Here is a 22,021-nt window from a genome sequence, read left to right on the forward strand (position 1 = left end):
ATGTATACCCTGTTCTCCCTTTCACAATTTGGGCTCTTTTAGAGTTAGATTTGTTTATAGTTTGTACTTATTTCCCCCAGCACTTTATGATTGTAATGCAAAGACACGCTCAATAATGATTAATAAAAGCATGAACATACTGCTCAGGGCCATAACAGAAGTATATTCAGCTCCAGGTTCCATATTCTAGATTGGAGTTAAACTGACTGGGACATAATCAAAAGGCAAATGAGATCAGTCACCGAAGGAACCAATGATGTTTTTTTTCTAGAAGAGAATACCATAGAAGAGATAGAAGGGTGGAGGTGGGCATAAGAGTGGTGGTGAGTGATAGGTGAAAATCAGAAGGAGACAGTCTGGGCTCAGCTAAAGAAGATTTTTCTAAGAGGCGAAGCAGCACAACAAAGTAGTACGTTTCTGCTCAGTGGAAATGTTCAAGCAAAGACTGAATAACCCTTGATGGGAACGCTGGAGAGACGACTCTGGCATCTCCCTAACTGGAATAAGGCCCTTTTAACTCTCCTTCTGCCCTCAAGTCTTGTGTTCCAGACTGTCAAGATCTCTCCTACTCCATGACACTGAGAATATCATGGCTGAGGATCTGTGTGGGCCAAAGCAGAGGCAAGTTCTCAGTCTCTGTTATGTGATCATTATGTCTTTCACTGCTAAACCAGTCTCTGGCAGCTTTGAAAGTGTACGGGAGGACACAAGAGTATTTGAATGAATAGTACTCTTTTTGTAGAATACCTACATGAAAATAAAATTTGGAGATTTTCTGTCTTAAACTTCATCATAGGCCAAACTAATTACAGCTATTACACAAAAACACACATGAATACATCAACAGAGATTCACTCAAAGTTACAGAGACATACGAGAGACAGAAAGAACCACAGAGAGGCTCAAACAAAACTGTAGAAAGAAACACACTTCTCGTACACATGCCTGGAAGACACAAACAAATTCAGACTCACCTGAGAGAGCTTTGAGAAGAGACAGTTGGATTGAAAGACAGAAGGCAAAAGCTCCCAATGACTCCAGAATGGGTCTCAGGTAGGCACAAGCCAAGAAAGGAGGCAAACTTTATGTCTCCAAATGAGAGTTCCCGGAGGCCTGGGCCTCTGGGGTCCTGTTTTGCCTGAGTATGATGCTGTGTTGGTGATGGGAAGAAAAAGGGGATTAGATTTCATCTTGGGAGCAGAAATAAAATTAAAATCATGTCCCCTAGAGATACTGCCCTCTCTCCATAGAGAAAATAAAATGCCAACTCCTTCCAAACTTTGTCTCCAAATGAGAGTTCCCGCAGGCCAGGGCCTTTGGGGTCCTGTTTTGCCTGAGTGTGATGTTATGCTAGTGACAGGGATAAAAAGGGGATTAGATCTCATTTTGGGAGCAGAAATAAAATAAAAAACTTGTCCCCTGGAGATATTGCCCTTTCTCCACAAAGAAAATAAAATTCCAACTCCTTCTACGTGATGTAGAGAAGGATGGAGACAAATTTCTCCAAGAACTGTAGCAGTGTCCCCCAAACCCCAATTATCCAGTCTCAAAACTGGAACTCTGAACACAGAATCCAAAGTCTAGTTCCCTGAATTCTGAGCTTAAAATCAATACTGCTGGAGCATAATGGGTAAATTCCAGGGCTCAGAGCCCAGATAACAGAGCTTACAGTCCAGAGCCAGCCCCAGGATTTCACCAGTAGATAATAGAAGCATGCCTGCCTTCATCCACTTTTCACTACTGTTTCCCACTTGACTCCCATTCAAACTTCCACCAAAGTGCACAAGACTGAGATCTCCTCCAGGGGAGATATCTCAGAGTACTGAAAAAACGTGGGTTCAAAGTCACACAGACATAAGTTGGAGTACTAGTTTTGCCGTCTACCAGCTTTATGACTTTAGGAAATTGGCATATCTTCAACTTGGAACCTGAAATATAAAGAAGATAGTGCCTATCTTTGAGAACCGCAGGGGTAGAGATGCAAAAGAAAAAAAGAGAGTGATATTTTTTTGATGTGATTGTAACGTGCTTGATCATTATCCTAAGTTCTCCTGGAGGCCCCAATTTCAGGTCCCCTAAATAAACTATTTTCCAAAGTAGCTAGTCTTCCCCTTAAATATTTTATTTTAACTCTTCCTTACTTTAAATAGAGTAAGAGTATTTTGAAAGAAGTAATGGCAGAAGAGCTTTCTCCCTTTTCTTTCAAGTGGTGGGATGGATTAGAGGAAGCAAACAAAAGATGGACACAGAGAAAACTTTCCCTTCCCCTTATGGAATTTGAAATATTTCAAAGAGGCAGTTTGAGAACCCTTTTTGCTTTCCATTACTGTAGAGAGACTGTGGAGTGGCTAGAGATTTTTCATTGACTCTTCTGTGTTAGCTATTTCTGTGCTATATCTACACCACCTCGTGGAGATAATAGGCTATGGGTCTGCATTTCCTTTCACCACCAACACCATACACCTAGTTGTCAGTTTCCCCAAGCTTTAAGATCACCCATGATCTGACTAAGGAAATCTCTCAAGATCTTATTTCCCAAGCTTCTTTATGTGAAACCTCCCCTCTTCCTAAACAAATTTGTTTGCAACTCTCCTAGATATTATAGACCAATATTCTAGGTTAAAGATTCTCAGCCTTTAATATATATCAGAATTACTTGCAAGTCTCATTGAAACACAGGTTGCTGGACTTCAACCCCTAAAATTTCTAGTTCGGGATATCTGAAGAAGAGCTTTAGAATTTGCATGCCTAACAATTTCCCAGCAAATGTTGATGATGCTAGTCTGGGCATCTCACTTTGAGAACCACTTTCCCAGACTCATGTTAATCATGAGTCTTGTTATTTTTGTTACATATCAGATCAGCATTAACTGAGCAGTGTTAGAAAAGAGAAGCACTGTGCTTCTCAAGTTTTAATCTCCCAAGTGTCATATTCAATACAATTTGAAGTTAGTAAGTCTTGTGTGGGGTCTAAGGTTCTGTTTCTCTAACAAGCTGTCAGATATACTAGTGCTATTTATCACATTTGGAATAGCAAGGTTCTGAACTTTCTTGCCTAAATCTTTATTCTCAGGCAATTACTTATGCCAAAATCACTACCTGTCTTCTTCCTGCCATCTTGTACCAAGTATTCTAACCCCTTTCATCCTTCAAAGCTACTTCACAAACACCCACAAAAACTTATACTCATTGGCACAAACCAAATAGGCCATCTCTGTCACAAGGAGCACCAAGGCTCCACAGAATTTTATTTGTCTCCAAATCATTTCTCTGGGTGGTAGTATGATTGTATTAAAGTCTATTTGCTCTGTAGAATTTCCATTATTTCCATATATGTCGAACATTTTTCAGTGCATCTTTACTCTTTTTTTAAATGATCCCCCACCCCCTTGATATGTCTATCTCTTACCTAATATGACTTTTTCACTACTATAACATTCTTAACAACTGGCACAGGTTTTTCAAATAGTAAATATTCAATACACATTTGTCATTTTACTGAGTCAGGTGTTCTTTTATTGGATCCATATTAACAACTATGAAGATCTGGTTCTTCTTCTCCTTGCTTTAGCATTCCTTAAGTTGGCAAACAAGTCCCAGTCCTTTCTCCAAAGGAGTTTTCTCAGGGTCTGCAGCCTTCCTCAGATTTGGGATTTATAGAAGACTTTGAAGATCCCTCTGCGTATTTCCTTTGTCTTCACACTGTAGATGATGGGGTTAAGCATGGGTGGCACAAACAGATAGACGTTTGACATCATAACATGAACAACAGGTGGGGCACTTTTCCAGAAGCGGTGGATCATGGAGACAGCAATTATGGGCACATAAAAGACCAGCACTGCACAGATGTGTGACATACAGGTGTTGAGTGCCTTGAGCCGCTGCTCCTGGGATGTAATGACCAGCACAGCTCTCAGGATCAATGCATAAGACAGCAGGATGAAAGTCGAGTCTATGCCATAAGTGAAAATGACCACGAAGAGCCCATAGATGTTATTAACATGAATGTCTCCACATGCCACTTTCATGAGATCTGGATGGAGACAGTATGAGTGATGCAAAACATTGCCCTTACAAAAGGGAAGTCGTTTCACCAGAAAAGGAAAAGGGAAGAGAGTAGTGAAACTCTTAGCAAGGATACCCAGGCCCATAGCCAAGATGCGGCTGTTGGTGAGCACAGTGGCATAGCGTAGTGGGTCACAAATAGCCACAAAACGATCAAAGCTCATGGCCAGCAGTATGCCTGATTCCATGAAAGAGAAAGTGTGGATGAAGAACATCTGAACCAAACAGACATTAAAGTCAATATGGCGGTAGCTGAAGCAGAAGGTAGCAAGCACAGTGGGCAGTGTAGAGAAAGACACTCCCAGATCATTGAGAGAGAGCATAGAGAGGAAGTAGTACATGGGCTGGTGCAGAGCAGACTCCAGAACCACCAGAGTGAGGATGCTGAGATTTCCTATGATGGAGATCAGGTAGAGGATGCAGAAAATCAGGGCAACCCAGGCATGGCCTGTCTGCATCCCAGGAATGCCTGTTAGCTGGAGTGTGTCTGGCTGGAAGTAGGTACCATTGAGGCCCAACATGGCAGGTGGGAGACTATAGATGGGAGATGAGCCCAAAATGGTGTTTGGGGGAGTTCTTCACTTTCTTTCAGACATCCTGTCTCCAACATAAAAGGTCAGAGATTGAAAGTGTTTGTCTATATTCCTGTTTCCCCATTAGACTATGAGCTCTTTGAAGACAGCAACTGGGTTCTACTCATCTCTGTATCACCAGTGCCCAATATCCTGCCTAGCTGTCTAGGCCATAGTAGAAATTCCATGAAGATGTGATGATCCCATAGCAGGGCAACAGGTAGGAGACAATATGAACAAAGTCCCCTAATTCTCACCTCAAACTGTAGTATCCCTTCACTTCTGCATCTCACCCCAGAAGCCACATTTGGAGAACTTTAGGAAAAGCACAAATTAAGATAAAGAAAAGGAAACACTGCTCAATCTTTTGGAAACCCTTTGGTAGATGGTGTGGATGAAACTTCTACAGCTATAAAATTATAGCTTCAATAAACTTTACTCAAATTTCACCTCAGCCTCCCAATTCTTCCCAATCAAGCTACCCCTGAATGTGTCATCACCAAAAGGTGTTCCACCTCTGAAATCTTAAATTCCAATTTTTTTAAATTATGACCACAGCCTTCTACCTTTCAGTCTTTTACCTTCTCGTATCCATGCACTTGCTCTCAGAAACCAAATAATTTTTCCATTTTCTTCTGGTCTGTTTATCTTTTAGCAATTTCTTCTTTACTTTTTCCTGACCTACTCTCCCACCAGGACTGGTACCTTTTCTCTTTTTTTGGCTCTCTTTTATATTCACACAGTCAACCCTAACTTTGAGAAATTCTATAATCTGAGTGTGCAGCTGGATAAAACCAAAGCAGCAAATGTTGCATTGGGCAGGGGGGAAGGACTGCCTAAATGTTAAGCTTATTCACATCTTTACTCTTTTATTCACAATCTTACTCTCTGATTTCTGAGAAAGAGGTCTCTTTCTCCGAAGCCAGCCTTCCATCTTCAGGATTCCATTTCTTGCCGTCCCTTTCAGAGGCCTCTTCCATTAGTCCTTCGTATCATAGCTTCTACCTCTCCTTTTCTCAACCTTTCCCTTCAGTCAATAAGCATGTGCAAGACCATCCCAACCTAAAAACATAACCTTCCCTCTGTAGCTGCCACTCCAGTCTCCCTCCTCAATTCTTAGTCAAGCTTCTTGAAACATTGTCCCTCCAGATGCCAAGGAAGGAGAGTTTGTTTATGTTCCTGTTTCTCCAATTCCATTCTGAGATCCTCAAAGTCATGGAGTCAACCTTCTTGACCTTACCTTCTATTACCGCTCAATTTACTATATTGTGGCTTCCATGTTCCACCTTCCCAAGTGAAACCAATTTCTCTATAGACATTATTGACCTCTTTGTTGCTAAATCTAATAAAAAAAACATTCTCAGTTATTATCCCTTTGGCCTCTCTACCAGAGTTAGCACTGTCGGTAACTCACCTTTTTAGAACTGCCTTCTTCCTTCAGAGGCATCATTTCTTCCCTACTATTTTCCTACTATTTTGATATCTCCTTTCCACCTACTCCACTGAATCCCTTTTGTCCTCAGCCTAACTCCAGAGAAAGTAAGCAATAGTCAGAATGGTGCAAACTGAGAAATCATATCATAAAGAACTTCTTTGCCTTTATCCAAAATATTTCTATAACCAGTTTCCATGGTACCAGATATCTCAAAATTAAAGCTATCATCTGGAATTTAGGCATAATGGCTCCTTTATGCCTTTGACCTTTTCTAGAGTCTTCATCCTCTTCCTAGATCTCTATATAAATACAGTGAAAGTAGATGGTTACAATAGGCTGGACAATGCCCAGATATCAATCAAAATCAGAAAACTATATGGGCCATGAGAAGAAATTTGTCTATTATTTTGGTTTCTCTCCTTCTAACTGAGAATTGAAAGAGACCTGTTAATCAGTAAGATGTCTTTTGCTTACTCCCCCTCTAAACTCTTTCTTCCTCCCAAGCAAGGCTTAAAGCCCATGTCTCTTTTTACTGGATGTAAGAAGTTTTCTTACATCCAGCATATCCAGATCTACTACTTTTACCATCTTCACTCTAAAATTGTCTCTAGGTACTGAAGAAATGGAAAGACCCTTAGCAACAGACACTAATGGCTCTACTATAAGATAAGTTTACCTCACTGTCCTTAACCCCTGTGGTACAGATGTAGGTACTCAAGAAGGGCATATTTCATCCATGCTCCAGATTCTCCTCAGTATGGAAAACAACTTTGAAAATGTCTCCTCTGAGGAAAACATGCTCTGCTACCACCAAACAACCATTTCTTCTTTGTTTTGACCATGAAAGTGTCAGTTAAGCCTTACTACTTGTAACCAAACTAGAGAGAAATGTCAAGAGGTTGGAGACAGACACAGCAATGTACTTCTTTTGCACAGCATATGCAAGAGTGCATACACACACAAACACACACACACAGTTACACAAAATTACCAGCAAATATACATTTCAAATTTCTACACACATTCATTCATAGATACTATCTCACATCACACAGACAAAAACTATTGCACTCTCCCTTGGTCACAAATAATACCAGCGCAACCATAGAATTTAAAAAGACTCAGAGTTATTCATTGATATTATACCCTATGTTTCAGATATCCTCCCATGTTTAAACCAACCTGAACACATACTTATAAACACACATACACACACACACACACACACACACAGAGCCACAAATGCATCAGTATTGACAAACTCAAAATAATATTTCACCAATTATATTCCCATGACATACTAAATACTGAAAATCCAGCTGGGCTTGAAGACCACATTGTTGAATGACTTCAGTTCATTTGGTTCTGTGATTTTTTTCTCCAGCTGCACATGCAAGACTTAGGAATAGAAGACAATAATTCAAATTGCAGGGTTTAGAAGTATGAAATACCCTCAGGACAAAAAATCTATATCTGATGCATGAGCCCCTTAATGTAAGGTTATGTGATTTGGTATTAGGATTTTGATTCAGATGGGAACCTGGTTTCAGTCTGTGATTGTGAGCTTTGGAAGGAAACATATTTGGCTAATGTTTGGAGGGGAAATATGAGGGTGAGAGTCTTCCTTGGGTTGTAATAAGGTGTTAAAGTTTGAGATAAGTTCTAGATAGGCAATGTGAGGGAGGGGCACTCACTGGATGGCAGAAGTTCTTTTTCCCTGTAGCCGAATGTATTGATCTGTCAGGCCAGGTGGCAGAATAGCATCAGCTCACTCACCTAAGACTCATAAATGTATGAATACCCCAGAGTCTTTAAGAATGTTTGTTTGTGGTTGGAGGAGGGAGAGTGGAAAAAATGGGGAGGGTGGGGATCAATGAGTAGTACTGGGCCGTAGGAGAATTGCTCCCAGGAGAATCCCTTTTTTGGTTCCATCAATTCCTAATGTCTCCGATCCATATCTATTGCTATGTTAATTCTTCTTTGATCAAGGAATACAAACAAGTATACCTAGTCATAGACATTCTGACACCCCCAGAGATACACCCTTATACTCATTCAGCTATTTATTTGCCAACATTCACACTGACTCTTTTAGATTCATAAACATATAGATAAACACAAATGCACTCATACAACTGCAAATAGGCTAATCGCTAATCATATATCTTGACACATCAAACACACACTGTAAACTGTGTATTTTTACATTGACGATAGAGACTAATGTAGATTACAGACATAATTTTAGAAATAGACAGTTAAGATTCATATACATACTTGAAGAAACAATCAGATACTTTTCAAATATACTCTCATGCTTACACAGGCAAAAGGATATATTTCAAACACATACCCATATTGTCATTAACAAATCAACAAATTCATATCCCTTTTCTTAAATTCATACATGGAATTTAAATGCATTGCATTGTTTTGTAAAAATACATGTGAGCATCCATATAACATTTCCTTATGCTGGCATTCCTTTTATTCCATTACTGTATGGGGCCTAAAAATTATAAACTTAGTTCAGTTCAACTGAAAACTAACCAAAAAAAAGAAGAGAAACACATTTTTTAACACGATTTTGCTCCAGATAGTATTCTAAGCGCTAATGTTATACAGAAAAATAAAGTCATGGCACCTGTTCTTGCAAAGACAATGAATATTGAAAAATTGATCCATTCAAAAGTCCAGATGCTATCTAGAGACAAATATACCTCCAGATGCTACCTAGAAATATGTTATATAAACAATTTCACAACAAAACCAATGCACTTGTCAAAACTTACCTAATGTACACATAAGATCTGTGCATTATGTTTGGAAAAAAAGTACTATATAAATAATTAAACTTTAATTCATTTTATAAATGCTGAAGTATTTAAAGGAAAGTGTATTGATGTTGCAACTTACCTTTGAAATACATCAATAAGGTAAACAGATTGATGGATAAATAAAGAGATAGACACAGGGTAGATATATGATAAAGATAGTATAAAATATTAATGATGTAATATAGATGGTGAGTATACTGGTGTTTACTGCTGAATTCTCTCAAGTTTTCTGTGTGTCTGAAATTTTACATAATAAAATATTAGGAAATTTTTAAAAATTATTATTATACTTGGCATACAATACTATATTAGTTTCAGGTGTACAACACAGTGAGTGATTTAACATTTATGTACTTTATAATGTGATCACCACACTAAGTCTAGTAAAACTTTTAAATTAAAAGACAAAACAAAACATGGTTTATGGAGCAGGGCATAAACCATTTTTCTGAAAACACAAACCATTGTTCAAAAGTGCAATGAAATGCAACCAAATACAAATGATCTCAAGGCCTAGTTTTAACCAGCCCTGAGCACCTTTTGTATAAACTCAGTATTACTATGTGTTATGAGATGAATTTTATGTGTTTGGCACAACTGACATCTTTTCACACAGTTAAAGATAAGAATCAAATTTCTCAGCTGCATCTTGTTTTGTCTCAAGGCTCATCACTTATGATTAACAAAAAAAGATCCCTTTCATACCTGTGCCCCATCCTAGGGCCATCTAATTCTTCCCCAGACTGCTTTCTCTCCTTGGAGGCTATAGAACCATGTAGAGCCAACTACAATAGAATGCGATCACTGCTTTCGTGGCAGAAATAAACAATGTTATTAAGAGGGAGTCATCAATTCTATGTAGTGGGTAAGGTTTTAGAGATAAAAGGAAAGTTTTGATCATGTGCCTATCCTGTAGTTTTCAGAAAAATCTGGCTATTTGGCTTTGAGAGGGAAGATCATTTTACATAACAGGATTTCTACTCCTCAGAACTCGAAAAGTTCAATTCTCATCTTTCACGAACTACAGTGAGTTGACACTTTACATGGTGCTGACTATAAAGGTGACAGTCCATGGGAAATTATACATTTGATAATGCTAACGATACAAGAAGACTGAAGTTGAATGAATGGATTATGTTTTATCCTGTACCAGGGACAAGCCTAATCACCCTCTGATCTACTCTCACTCTTCTGCAGCTGATCTCCATATCACAGAAGTCTAATGGTTACCTGAAGAATATCCCAAACTCCAGTGTCAGTAGACTTCCAGCTGTTGGGAAGTATGGGCAGACAGAGGGTGTGTTACTCTACTCTCTCACCTAAAGCAGTCTCTAACATAGGTTAGCATCTCATCCATGCTCCAGCTTCTGCTAGTCAAGGTCACCTTGGCTCCAGCTCCTGCAACACCACCTTTGACTCTCTAATCCAAAGGTTACCATCTACTGGTCAGTTTCTCACCTGTTTAAATTTGTGTAAACAATTCCTAAGATTACGTTCATTGTTTCATTGTATTGGTTATTATGTTATCATCTCTCTATTTCAATCCTACCTTTTATATTCTTCGGGATATTGGGGCTGGGCGTCTGCAAAATGTACTTCTCCTTTTCCAAATAGCTCCCAGGATCTGCAAATGAGGGTGGCAGGGAGCTCTAGGAAGCTGGAGAAAGGAGGACTTGCTTTCTGTTGCTGTCAGTGTTACCCCAGGAAAATTTCTTCATCCAGGTGCCAGTGGTTAATTCCAGTGGCATTAGTTGGTTTCATTTTGCAGCTTTCCAACACTCCCAGAAATAGTCCATGACCTCTTAAAGACCTTAAAACAAGCCAAGGAAGTCCCCCGCCCTTCCCATCTCAGGGGTGTAAGTCCCAGTCATTCACGGCCTCTTGTCTGAACTCCGAGACCCAGAACCACCTAAACAGTGACCAATCCTCAAAAATCTGAGTTTCAGCTCTGCAGCACTTCTTCTCCAAGCTTGCATGAATTAATAATTCTGGACCTCTCCCTTTGTTCCTCCAGGCCTAGGGTTAGAAGCTACTTCCCAAAGTTACTACCTCCAATGACACCTTCATATTCCTTTTTTGTCTTCTGCATTCTGTAATATTTGTTTAACAATTTTTTTACATTAATTTTTCTCAGTGAAAGGAATTGGTGTCATTCTTATCTAACCAGAATATAACTGGACCCTGTTTTTTGTTTCTTGGGTTAGATTGTGACTAATACTTATGAATTCAATGGAGAGTCACTAAATACTACTTTTCAACCTGTATTCTAGGACCTGGAGACATAGTGATGATCAAGACCAGTGAGATGCTACTCTGAGAGCATTTATGGTATAGTTGGAACTATAACAAGTGAATCTATTGTAATCAATTAAGGAACTGCTATTAAGAAAGTAAGGTATATTGTGGGAGTATGCGAGCTTACATTATGCAAATAATCAGAAACATTTGAACAGAGAAGACACAATGGTATACCACTAAGTCATTTATTCATTCATGTTATTATTCAACAGACACTACTGAATACCCAATATTTACTAAGGGGAGGTGAGAGGAACCAGATTCCTTCCTTCTTCATGGTTCCCATGTTGAGTTTTGTGATGATAGCCTGAGAAAATTGTAAATAAATTCCCTCATTGACAATACATGTAACAGTCCAGGTAAACAAAGAAGGAAGTCCATTGTTGCCAGAACAAAGTTCAAACTCTCAGGGTTAAAATTGCCCAAATTCCATGTAATATTCTGAAAATGGTTGGTAGTACATCCCTTACTATTTCTCCAGTAAATATTGTTCACTTTCTTTTTAAAGAGAATTTGAAAACCAATGAATGTCGACAAATAAAGATGACACCATTTTAGGTTGCATGTGATAACTGCAAATTTACAAGAACATCTTTAACTATTTCCCTGAATATGTACATTTGCAAGGGCTCACTTCATTCCAAAAGCAACTGCTAAATACCCATATCACACAAAGATCTGCCAGGCCCTGAATAAGACATGGTTGCTGCAATCATGAAGCTGACAATAATTTTACTAATTCATTCATGCTAAGGGTCAACCAAGTCCCAGGCACTGAACTAGGTAATGGGGGTTTATAATCTACTTAAGGTTTTAGAACATTTCAGTAGTATTTGATAAACTCTGTAATGGAGAAAAGTTAAGGACCCAGGGTGTCACAAAAAAGCTCAAGAGATTAGGAAAAGAACCACATAGCAGAGAAAGCTTATTATAATAAATCTTACAGCTGGGGGATACACCAGGAAGAGTTTCAAGTGGCAGAATTCCTTTCAGGGTAAATGATGTGGATTAAATCATAGATGCACAAAGTCATGCAATAGAGAATTTGTTTGAGAATCTGCAAGAGGTTCCATAAGACAAGAACAGATATTGTGAGACTTGGAGTGAAGAGAGATCATTGGAAAAAAGCAATAAAGGGTCTTGTACATATTCAACAGCTGCAATCCTTGCAGAGGGAATGCCTTGAGAACAGCGTACAGGCAAATCCCAAATTGCATAATTACAGCTCAGGAAAAAAAGGCCTTTCGAGAGGAGAATTTCCAACCTGTTTGAAGTTTGATATGTACTTGTATATAGAACACAATCTCAAAATGGATTCTTCATATCTCAAAATGGCTAATACATAAAGACAATGGATACTGTAGTCCTAATGGACAATCATGAGAAAATTTTTAATTAGTTTTCAGAGAACTAGTTTATTTTTTAACCCCTTCTCTGCATTTAGTGGTTCTCAGGGTATCTTTGGCAATGTCTGGAGACACTTTCAGTTATCATAACTGGGGCAGAACATCTACAGGGTAAAGACCAGAAGTGTTGTTAAATATCCCACAATGCACAGGACATCAGACCACAACAAAAAAAAATTATCTAGCCCAAAATCTTAATAGTGCTGAGGTTGAAAAATTCTTTCCTAATTAAAGGTACAAATGTGTTATGAATTAGAGGATTTAAATAAAGATTTCTGAAGAGATCCTTTGGAAAGAGCCAAATCTCGAACCCCACACTGCACACTCAAGAGAAAGGGATAGGATGGTACATTCCACTTCACCTTGTGTCAAAAAAGAGGGCCCTCAAGGATTCTACTCAGGAAACATATGAAATATGGGAAGAGAGGGGCACAGCAGACTGGTTCCTTATCCATGCCCGGAAATCTAAATGGAGAGATTTAGATACCTTGTTCTGATAGCAGGGTTGAATGAGAGACTATTGCTGTTTTGGGGTAGGGCATTTGTTGCAGGAGAGGAAGGCTGACCATTTCCTGGATAAGGTTACATGCTAGAAAGGGATGGCATGGTATTGCCTTAGAGCCTGTCCAGAAAAATGTTTGGTTCTACAAAGGGGATCTGGGTTGTGGATGGAGTCTAAGCAACCATGCAGTGTAAAGATGTATTGGTTTAAATCAGTTAGAGAAGAAATAACAGATGGGGAAAAGTTTCCCTGAATGATCTACGAAAGCACTCAACGAAAGAAGGAGTCAGCTTTAAACATTGAACATACCTAGTGAAAACTAGCAGCTAACTGAAGCACTAATGAATTGCGAAGCTTCCATTTCCCCTTCTTTCTCCTCCCTGGAGGAGAAGTCAAAAACCAAGGTTAAGGAGTGAGGGATGAGAGAAGAGGAAAGGCTATAACCTGGATACTGGGAAGTTTGACTATAACCTGAGGCTGGGTGTCCTAATTATTTACCAGAGGATGTTTTATTGCCTGAATATGACCAGAAATCTTAGGGAACTGAGTTTTAAACCAGGTATAATGAAATAACTAGCCCTATTCAATACACTTAAAGGGAACGGAAAGTGAAAATAGTCATTTTCTGAGTATACCTTATTTGTGGCTTTGGTCAACATTACACAACCCTGGGATCTCTTAGAAGGGGATGAGCACCTCTCATTATAGTGTCTGTCCATCCGTCACCAGATGGTGTCTTGCATTGGGTATTGAAGAGGTCTGGCAGATTTCAGTTCTTTTTCAGCTAAAAGAGCACGTGTTTTACTCTCAGAGGTCATTAAGGACCTCAAGAGACTGAAACATTCCTGATGCATTATCAGATACAAAGTCAGCATGGCTCTTCTTTCTCCTGGGGCTTAGAGTGAGATATAAAAACTGCAGGCATGAGTTCACTTTAAAAAATAAATAAATAAATAACAGAGAGAAGGCTGTCTCTCTTGTCTCTCTTCTGGTGAGTTCTGAAACCCTGTAGGGGTGAGCTAGCTAACTCTCTTAAAGCCTACTCCAAGAAAGGTTAAATTGGGGCAAAGGCAAGGTGAGGGAGAGACTGGATGGAGGTTCTCTGATAGCTGGCATCTTAGCAGAGTGATCAGAGCAGGCAGAAAAGCCCCTGGACTTGGGGTTCTTGTTCTCACACTGCCACTAACTGATTTTGTAGCTGGTTAATTCATTTATTTCTCTCACTAGCTCACTTTCCAGAGTCAGTTCCTTGAGATCAATGTTTCTATGACTTGTTAACACTGTTGCAAGATCAGGAAAGAAAGCAGAACTCAGGAGATAGGAAAGGTTCAGAAATCCAGGAGCAAAGTGGTCACAATCTATCTCATGATTCAAACTAACAGCTGAGCCAGCACCTTTCGCTTGTGAGGGCAGACTTTGCTCTTGTCTTATGAATTCTGAGATAAAATATGTGGAAGTTTCCCCAGGAGATTAAAAATTTAGAAGAAATCAGCTGGTCATAAATCATAAATAGCTAACGATTTCTAATATTTTACTATTGAACTGCAAATAGCTAAGAATTTCTAATCTTTTACTATTTATAATGAAGATTAAAAACCGTATTCTTTAGAGGAGCTTCTCTAAACATCCCTCCAACTCCATGCCTACCTTATTTCAGTCTTCTTTCAGCATCGCCAGCAAATCTTCGTAGGCATTCTTTGCTTGACCAGAAATTAAAAAGTAAAATAAAAGAACATCATTATAAAGGATCTCAGAATAATTTTTTAACACTGGCATCTAGAAAAAGAAGTCCATTTTCTCAAGCTCACACAGCCAAGGCATGTCAGCACCAAGGTTAAATCCCAGGCCTCCTGACCCTCAGTCCAGGACCCTTTCCTCTAAACCACCCTGGTTCCTATATGACTTCAGTGAAAGGAAAGGTACCAGATTCCAAAAGGAACAGAGTCCTACATTGGAGACAGGTGCGGCTTTTTTTTTTTTTCACTGTTTTCTCCACATGAATTTGCCGTTAGCATTCTCTTTGTGCAAGGGGACCTGAAAAATCTCCATTCAGAAACGTTTATCTCTCTTTTCCTTTTCAACTTCTTCTCTAACACCTTGGTGATGTCTCAAAGACCTCAGTAAGTTATTAGGGAGTCTTATAGATCTTTTTTTAAATTGAGATTGTATCACCTACTTGCCATGCACTATGAAGCAAGCTCACGTAGGTGGACCTCAGTTTCCACATCTGTCAAGCATTAAATGAAAAACTGGATGTAAATTTCCTTGCAGAATATCTGGCACGTAGCACACACTCATAAGTATTGGTTTTCTCTCACTGTATTCTTTTCTTCGTATGCATCCAGACAACCCACAAGGTCAGTGGCCACTGGGTATGGCAAAAAATGTGATCCTGGGACTATCAGGCAGCATTTTTTCCATAAATACTAAAACTTAGATTTCCATACCCAGAATACCTCTGGCCCTGCCCTGCACAAAATTTTGCTTTTATTGAAGCCCATTTCTTCTCCTTTCTCTTTGTTCCCTTTATATTAGCTCAGTTCTCTTCTGCCTATTCTGATCATCTCTATGAGGCTTTGTATGAAGAATGGGAATTGCAGTCAGGTGGGAGAGACAAGAAGTGAACTTGGTCGGTCAGTCCTGGATCCCAAGGAACCACAGTTCTGGAGGGGAGACAGGCATGAACAGGCTGAGCTCTAAGACCAGAGAGATGTAATCAATCTCACAGAGAAATGGCCACTGACTCTCTGGGAACCAAAGGAAGATCTGAGTTCTATACTCCCAGAGAAAAACCAAGAAAGGTTCCCGGAAGGAAAAAGCCGCAACAAAAAACCAACAATTCCGGAGCCCTCAAAAAACTAAGGAACCCAAGGCCCCCTCCCCCAACTCCAACAAAAAAAAAAAGAAAAACAAGCCCCAACCCTGCCTTGGTAAAAGGTGGAAGAAAAAAAAAAAAGAACGGGAAAATAGTGGTATGTATTTCTGGAAATCTTTTTCTTAAGGAGGGTGCTATAAAAGCCTGAAACATGCTTGCCAGGTGAAAAGCCTTCTAGCCTTCTCTATCTTCATTAATTATGAGGCAATAAACATAAAGGGGTTTCAAAAACATCGAAATGATAGGAGAATAAAAAATATAATCACTCTCACAGAGAAATGGTTGTGGGTTAACCTGTAGAAATTGAGTATGTAATATGTGTAAGAAAAATTGAGTAAATGCAATCCATGAAGGTAAAAGAAGTGCCTCTGAGTGAGTGAGTTAATAACAGTGGGCAAGTAGGAGTCTCCAAACATGTAGGTAGAGGTGTCGTGTGACACATCTGTGTGTACACCTGAGTGTTATGCATGTATAAATGCTGTACATATGTCAGTGTGGACTGGGAACATGAACATGACAGGACATGTGCATGTTAAAAAGTATAAGGGTCAAGAGAGAGTGTTGAACATATTTTTATAATAAGAGTAAGATTGTGAGAGAGAGAGAGAGAGAGAGAGAAAGATGCGGGTGAGTGTTTTGTAAGAGTATGAATGGTATCCGGTGTGAGGTTGTTATAAAGGTACATGAATGTATGTGTGTGTATGAATAATGGACATTTTGAGAGTGTGTATAACTGTGAAAGCTTGTGTTTGGAATTTGGAACCATGCTCTCCCACAGGCTGAATGTTAGTGTAGCTATAGAATAGTTAAGGGAGAATTCATAAGTTTTCCAAAAACAGGACCAGCTTTGTGCCTTTGCAGACACATATGGGTTTGTGTTTGTTTGTTTGTTTGTTTGTTTGTTTGTTTGTTTGTTTTTGCAGCAACTCTGCCAATGAAAGGCTGATCTCCCCAAGCAGTCAATTTCTTCCACTCTCACTGCCCCTTCCCTCCTTGACCAAACTGCAGTTCAAACTAGTTCTGGGGAATGTTCTCATTAATCAAGGATATATTTAAATACTTCTAAGAGTTACTGATAATTCAAACCCCTGGTGTCTTTTTATAACTACCTATGAATTGTAGCTAATACATTCTATGATGCTTCTAAAACATTAAAATTGTGGAAACTAGAGTTTAAATATTTTTCTTGTAATTAACTGATATTTTTGAAGTGTTTGTCAATGTTTTTCTTCTTTCATAAAGCAGAGGGCAATAGTAGCCTAGATGTGGCCTGGTGATCAGAAAATATAAAGAAATGAAGTTTGCCTGCATTTTCCCAAAACCAGTGATTTCATGAACACATCAGTTCCAACTGTGTAGACATCATCTGCTGTGTCCATTACTCCATCATTTCTTGTCCTTTGGTAAATACAACTCTCAGAAGTCTCCAAGTCAGAAGGTCTGATCCTGAGAAGTGTCCTGGCTTCCTCCTGCCATGGGGTTATTCAATGTCACTCACCCTGCTTTCTTCCTCCTGACTGGTATCCCTGGTCTGGAGAGCTCTCACTCCTGGCTAGCAGGGCCCCTCTGTGTGATGTATGCTGTGGCCCTTGGGGGCAACACAGTGATCCTGCAGGCTGTGCGAGTGGAGCCCAGCCTTCATGAGCCCATGTACTACCTCCTGTCTATGCTGTCCTTCAGTGATGTGGCCATGTCCATGGCCACACTGCCTACTGTGCTCAGAACCTTCTGCCTCAATGCCCGCAACATTGCTTTTGATGCCTGCCTAATCCAGATGTTTTTCATTCATTCCTTCTCCATGATGGAGTCAGGTATTCTGCTGGCCATGAGCTTTGACCGCTATGTGGCCATTTGTGATCCTTTGCACTATGCTACTGTGCTCACCAATAGAGTAATTGCTGGAATGAGTATAGCTGTCACTGCCAGGAGCTTCATCACCCTCTTTCCTCTTCCCTTCCTCATCAAGAGGCTCCCTATCTGCAGATCCAATATTCTTTCCCACTCCTACTGCCTGCACCCAGACATGATGAAGCTGGCCTGTGCTGATATCACTATCAACAGCATCTATGGACTTTTTGTTCTTATATCCACCTTTGGCATGGATCTGTTTTTTATCTTTCTCTCCTACATGCTCATTCTACGCTCTGTTATGTCCATTGCTTCCCATGAGGAACGTCTCAAAGCTCTTAACACATGTGTGTCACATATCCTGGCTGTACTTGCATTTTATGTGCCAATGATTGGGGTCTCAACAGTACACCGTTTTGGAAAGCATGTCCCACGCTACATACATGTCCTCATGTCCAATGTCTACCTTTTTGTACCCCCTGTGCTCAACCCTCTCATTTATAGCGCCAAGACAAAGGAAATCCGCCGAGCCATTGTCCGTATGTTTCGCAGAGTCAGAATGTCACTTTAACATTTGGCTTTAAAAATTTGATGTTTATTGTAGATGTAGGCTTTCATCTGTGATGCCATCATGATCATTATCATCATCATTATCATCATCATATTACCATCAAGAATAAGATAAGGGTGCGGTTCCATAGTGTAGCGGTTAGCACGTCTGCTTCACACACAGAAGGTCCTGGTTTCGCAACCCAGTGGAGCCACGGTCCATGGTCTACAGCCATGCCACCCTGAACAAGCTCGATGTCTGATCTCGGAAGCTAAGCGGAGTCAGGCCTGGTTAGTACTTGGATAGGAGACCACCTAGGAAGACCACGTGCTATAGGCATAAATAATCATAGTAAATAATTTTTTTAAAAAAAGAATAAGATGAGGTACTGGGGAAAAAGTAAACTATTAAGAAATGGAGTAACCAAACTCATAACACAAACCAAATGCGTAGTACATTCAGCAAACGTCAATGACATTATTAGATAAATATTGGCAGCAGTTGAGTGATTAGACAAAGCTTTACAGAGGAAGATTAATCTAAGCTAAGAATTATTTTCTATCATAATAAATGTTACTAATATAATACACTGAGTTGTTGAAAGTGCCAGGTTCTGATGATCTAAATTATTTATGTGCCTTAATTCACTTCATCTTCATAACAATTCTACGAGGTACAGAGAATTACATACATTGTTCAAGGTAATACATAATACAGGATCCAGATGAGATTCAGTACTGGTCTGGCTCCAGCATTTGTACCCAACCAGTACAAATACTGCTTCTCTGTCCAATGGCCTCACTATCAACATCACCATTGCTCTCCTTGCTGCCACCATGTGCATTCCCAAACATTCATCAGTTGTTTTAACTTCACAAAGTGAAATTTGAGGTACTGACAGAACTTGCCATAAGATGTAAGAACAAATATGACCCAGGAAAACTGATAGATGTTGACATCTAGTAGAAATTATAGGTCCTCTCTGCTTCCTTTATCTACCCACCACTCAATACCACCTGCAAGAAAAAGTGTTCACTATCTGAACCATAAACTCTTTTCTGACATTGTACCAGATGCATGACTTCTCTTTTTCTTCCCTCGTTGGGATTTTAATTTTCCTTTACACAATGACATAAGAAATGTCAGAAATTATGTCCTTCTAGGATTCCCAGCTACAAAAAGGCCTAGGATAGGCAGAGTAGAGCATTTATGATTGAGATATTAGGAAATAATTGGTTCAGACTTCTCATATTGATTTTCCTTGCCTATTCTTTCCTTTATATCAGTTGAGTGATACAATAAAAATTGTCTTGGCCTAATTTTAGGGCTCCCAGAATAAATTTGAGCTTACTTCTAGACTCAAATAAAGAAGATGGCCTACCGAGTCTAACCTAACTCATCAGAGAAACTGGGCTGGAGATCTCATCCCAGCAGATCATATACTTCCCTAGATTTTTTTAAATCTCTATATAAAGCTCTATGGAGGAAATACAAAGGAGAAGTATCAGTGCCAGAAGGAGAGAACTATTTCTGAAAGGAAACAGTGTAAGTGTTTGGAACCCAGATTTCCAAATATGTCCGTAAGTACGATGAGACACTCATAATATATGTGCCCTGTATTCTAAATAAATGATTTTTAGGGGTATGATTGAATAACATACATCGGCTTGATTTTAATGGAAATTAATTGAGGTATTAGAGGTCTAGAGTCAGAACGTGGTCTTAGTCAATTTAAATAATAACCTTTATGATTTATGCAAGAAGATCTTTATTGTAACATCAAATAATAATATTTATAATGCCTTGAAAGTTAGTTTTAAATGAATGTATAGATGCAAAAGCAAGACTTTGGAAAGCTTCTATATAAAAGTGAAGAAATTACTTACTGATTCAAACCCCAGGGAGCGAGAGACAGACATCCTTTGACCACAGACCTGACTTTGAAACTCAGTGGTGTAACAGGAAAAAGGACAGGGGAATATGAGTCTCCTAGAAAGAACCCCTAGCTCCTCTCCACTTTATTCCTTCCCTTTTTTCTCCATCATCAATTAGAAATTCTGCTTGTTTGTAGGGGATAAGGGAAAAAGCATTTTGGGATTTTGTCTCCTCTAGTGAGGCAGGTGCCATAAGAAAATCTTAGGGCCACTCCTGCAGCATCCATCTAAAGAAGGCCTCAGATAAGCCATTGTTTAGCCTTAAGTAAAAACACTTTTTTTTAACCGAATATATTGAACATTTTATTAATTCAATACTGAATCAATATAAAACTCTTAACGAGATATGTTACATTCTTTTTTTTGGTACTAAATCTTTGAAACCTGATATGTATTTTACACTTACAGCACATCTTCATTAGGACCAGTGACATCTCAAGTGCTCTTGTGCTACCATATTGGAAAACACAGTTTTAGACCAAGTGAGGGCTTATTTCTCTCCCCAAATCTTGTCTTTGGATGGGCAGTGAATGTTGTCTGAGCTGAGTGCCTAGTCCAAAAGACTCTGGCTTTTTCCTGCTCTGTAAAATGAAGATAATAATAGAAACAATCTCATAGGATTGAATAAGATAATGCATGTAAATCACAGTACATGCTGGAAGTAAGTCTCCATATATGTTAACTGTTATAATTTTTATTGTTTGTTTTGCAAAATGAGCTTACCCGTCTTAGAAATTCCCTTTTGATTTTCACTACACCTTTTAAAAAACACATATCACATTCTATCTGAAATTATGTAGTTGGCCGTGTAACTGTTTTAGGTCCCTTTTGTGATTGTAGGTTTCCTAGGAGCAGGTACTGTCTTATTTATCTTTGCAAGCTGAGCGGTTCCTAACATTGGTTCTTTCACTGTGTTTATTATGTTTCACAATGCCTAATCCTTTTGGCCTTGGTGAGATGACGAAGATGAGAATTTCAAATAGACAAGAATATATAGGGAATAAAAAATTGAATGGAGGGACAGATATTTGAACCACAAAAATTAGAAATAGTAAAACTGGTAAAGGAATTTTTGGATGAACAATGTGACCTATAAAATAATCCTATCTTTATCTCAGCTTTTCTTCTATAATAATGATAATCACAAATTATAATGATTATTGAGATATAATGGTTATTGAGATATTTTATTCAATGTTTTAATTAATTTTTGCAAACTTGACAGTTAATCATCTGAGAGTTGATCTCTTCAGGTTAATTTCTAAATTCTTTGCCATTTTATGATTTTGGTAACTATTTTCTTTTTTTTATTTTTATTTATTTTTTATGGTGACATTGGTTAATGAAATCCAATAATTTCAGCTATACACTTTAACAGTAAAGCATATATATATTTACACTGTGTGTTCACCTCTCAGAGTTCTTTCTATCACCACATATTTGACTCCCTTTACCCCGTCTACCTCCACTGTCCCATCTCCCTTCTGTCCTCTAGTAACCACTAATCTATTGTCTATGTCCATAAACCTAAAAGCAACAAATGAACAAAACAAACAAAAACACTCTTTTAATTCTTTTTATTTACCAAGATTTTCTTTGAACTCAACATTTTTCTCTATTGATGGAAAAATACTTAGATTTTGACCTAGTAAGAAGGAGAAAAGAAATTCTTATGCTTCTTTTATTTTGATCCCCTTAC

At 38.8% G+C, this 22,021-nt stretch overlaps 2 protein-coding genes and 1 non-coding gene across 3 annotated transcripts; 2 read left to right on the plus strand and 1 right to left on the minus strand.

The window, feature by feature from the left end:
• Window positions 1-3,617: 3,617 nt before the first annotated feature.
• Window positions 3,618-4,623, minus strand: LOC105307569 (olfactory receptor 51I1). Its single transcript, XM_011383118.1, has one exon. The coding sequence runs from the start codon at window positions 4,584-4,586 to the stop codon at window positions 3,642-3,644; it is 945 nt and encodes a 314-aa protein (XP_011381420.1). The 5' UTR covers window positions 4,587-4,623; the 3' UTR covers window positions 3,618-3,641.
• Window positions 4,624-17,389: 12,766 nt separating this feature from the next.
• LOC105307570 (olfactory receptor 51I2) lies at window positions 17,390-18,451 on the plus strand. Its single transcript, XM_011383119.1, has one exon. The coding sequence runs from the start codon at window positions 17,465-17,467 to the stop codon at window positions 18,407-18,409; it is 945 nt and encodes a 314-aa protein (XP_011381421.1). The 5' UTR covers window positions 17,390-17,464; the 3' UTR covers window positions 18,410-18,451.
• A 78-nt stretch (window positions 18,452-18,529) lies between these two features.
• On the plus strand, window positions 18,530-18,602 carry TRNAV-CAC. Its single transcript has one exon. It is a non-coding gene; the product is annotated as a tRNA-Val (tRNA).
• The last annotated feature ends 3,419 nt before the right edge of the window (window positions 18,603-22,021 follow it).

Source organism: Pteropus vampyrus, unplaced genomic scaffold, assembly GCF_000151845.1.
Source record: "Pteropus vampyrus isolate Shadow unplaced genomic scaffold, Pvam_2.0 Scaffold504, whole genome shotgun sequence".
Lineage (NCBI taxonomy): Eukaryota > Metazoa > Chordata > Mammalia > Chiroptera > Pteropodidae > Pteropus > Pteropus vampyrus.

Excerpts from the sequence above, each read along its gene's own strand:
- LOC105307569 (XM_011383118.1), bottom strand. The coding sequence starts at position 4,586 with ATGTTGGGCCTCAATGGTACCTACTTCCAGCCAGACACACTCCAGCTA.
- LOC105307570 (XM_011383119.1), top strand. The coding sequence starts at position 17,465 with ATGGGGTTATTCAATGTCACTCACCCTGCTTTCTTCCTCCTGACTGGT.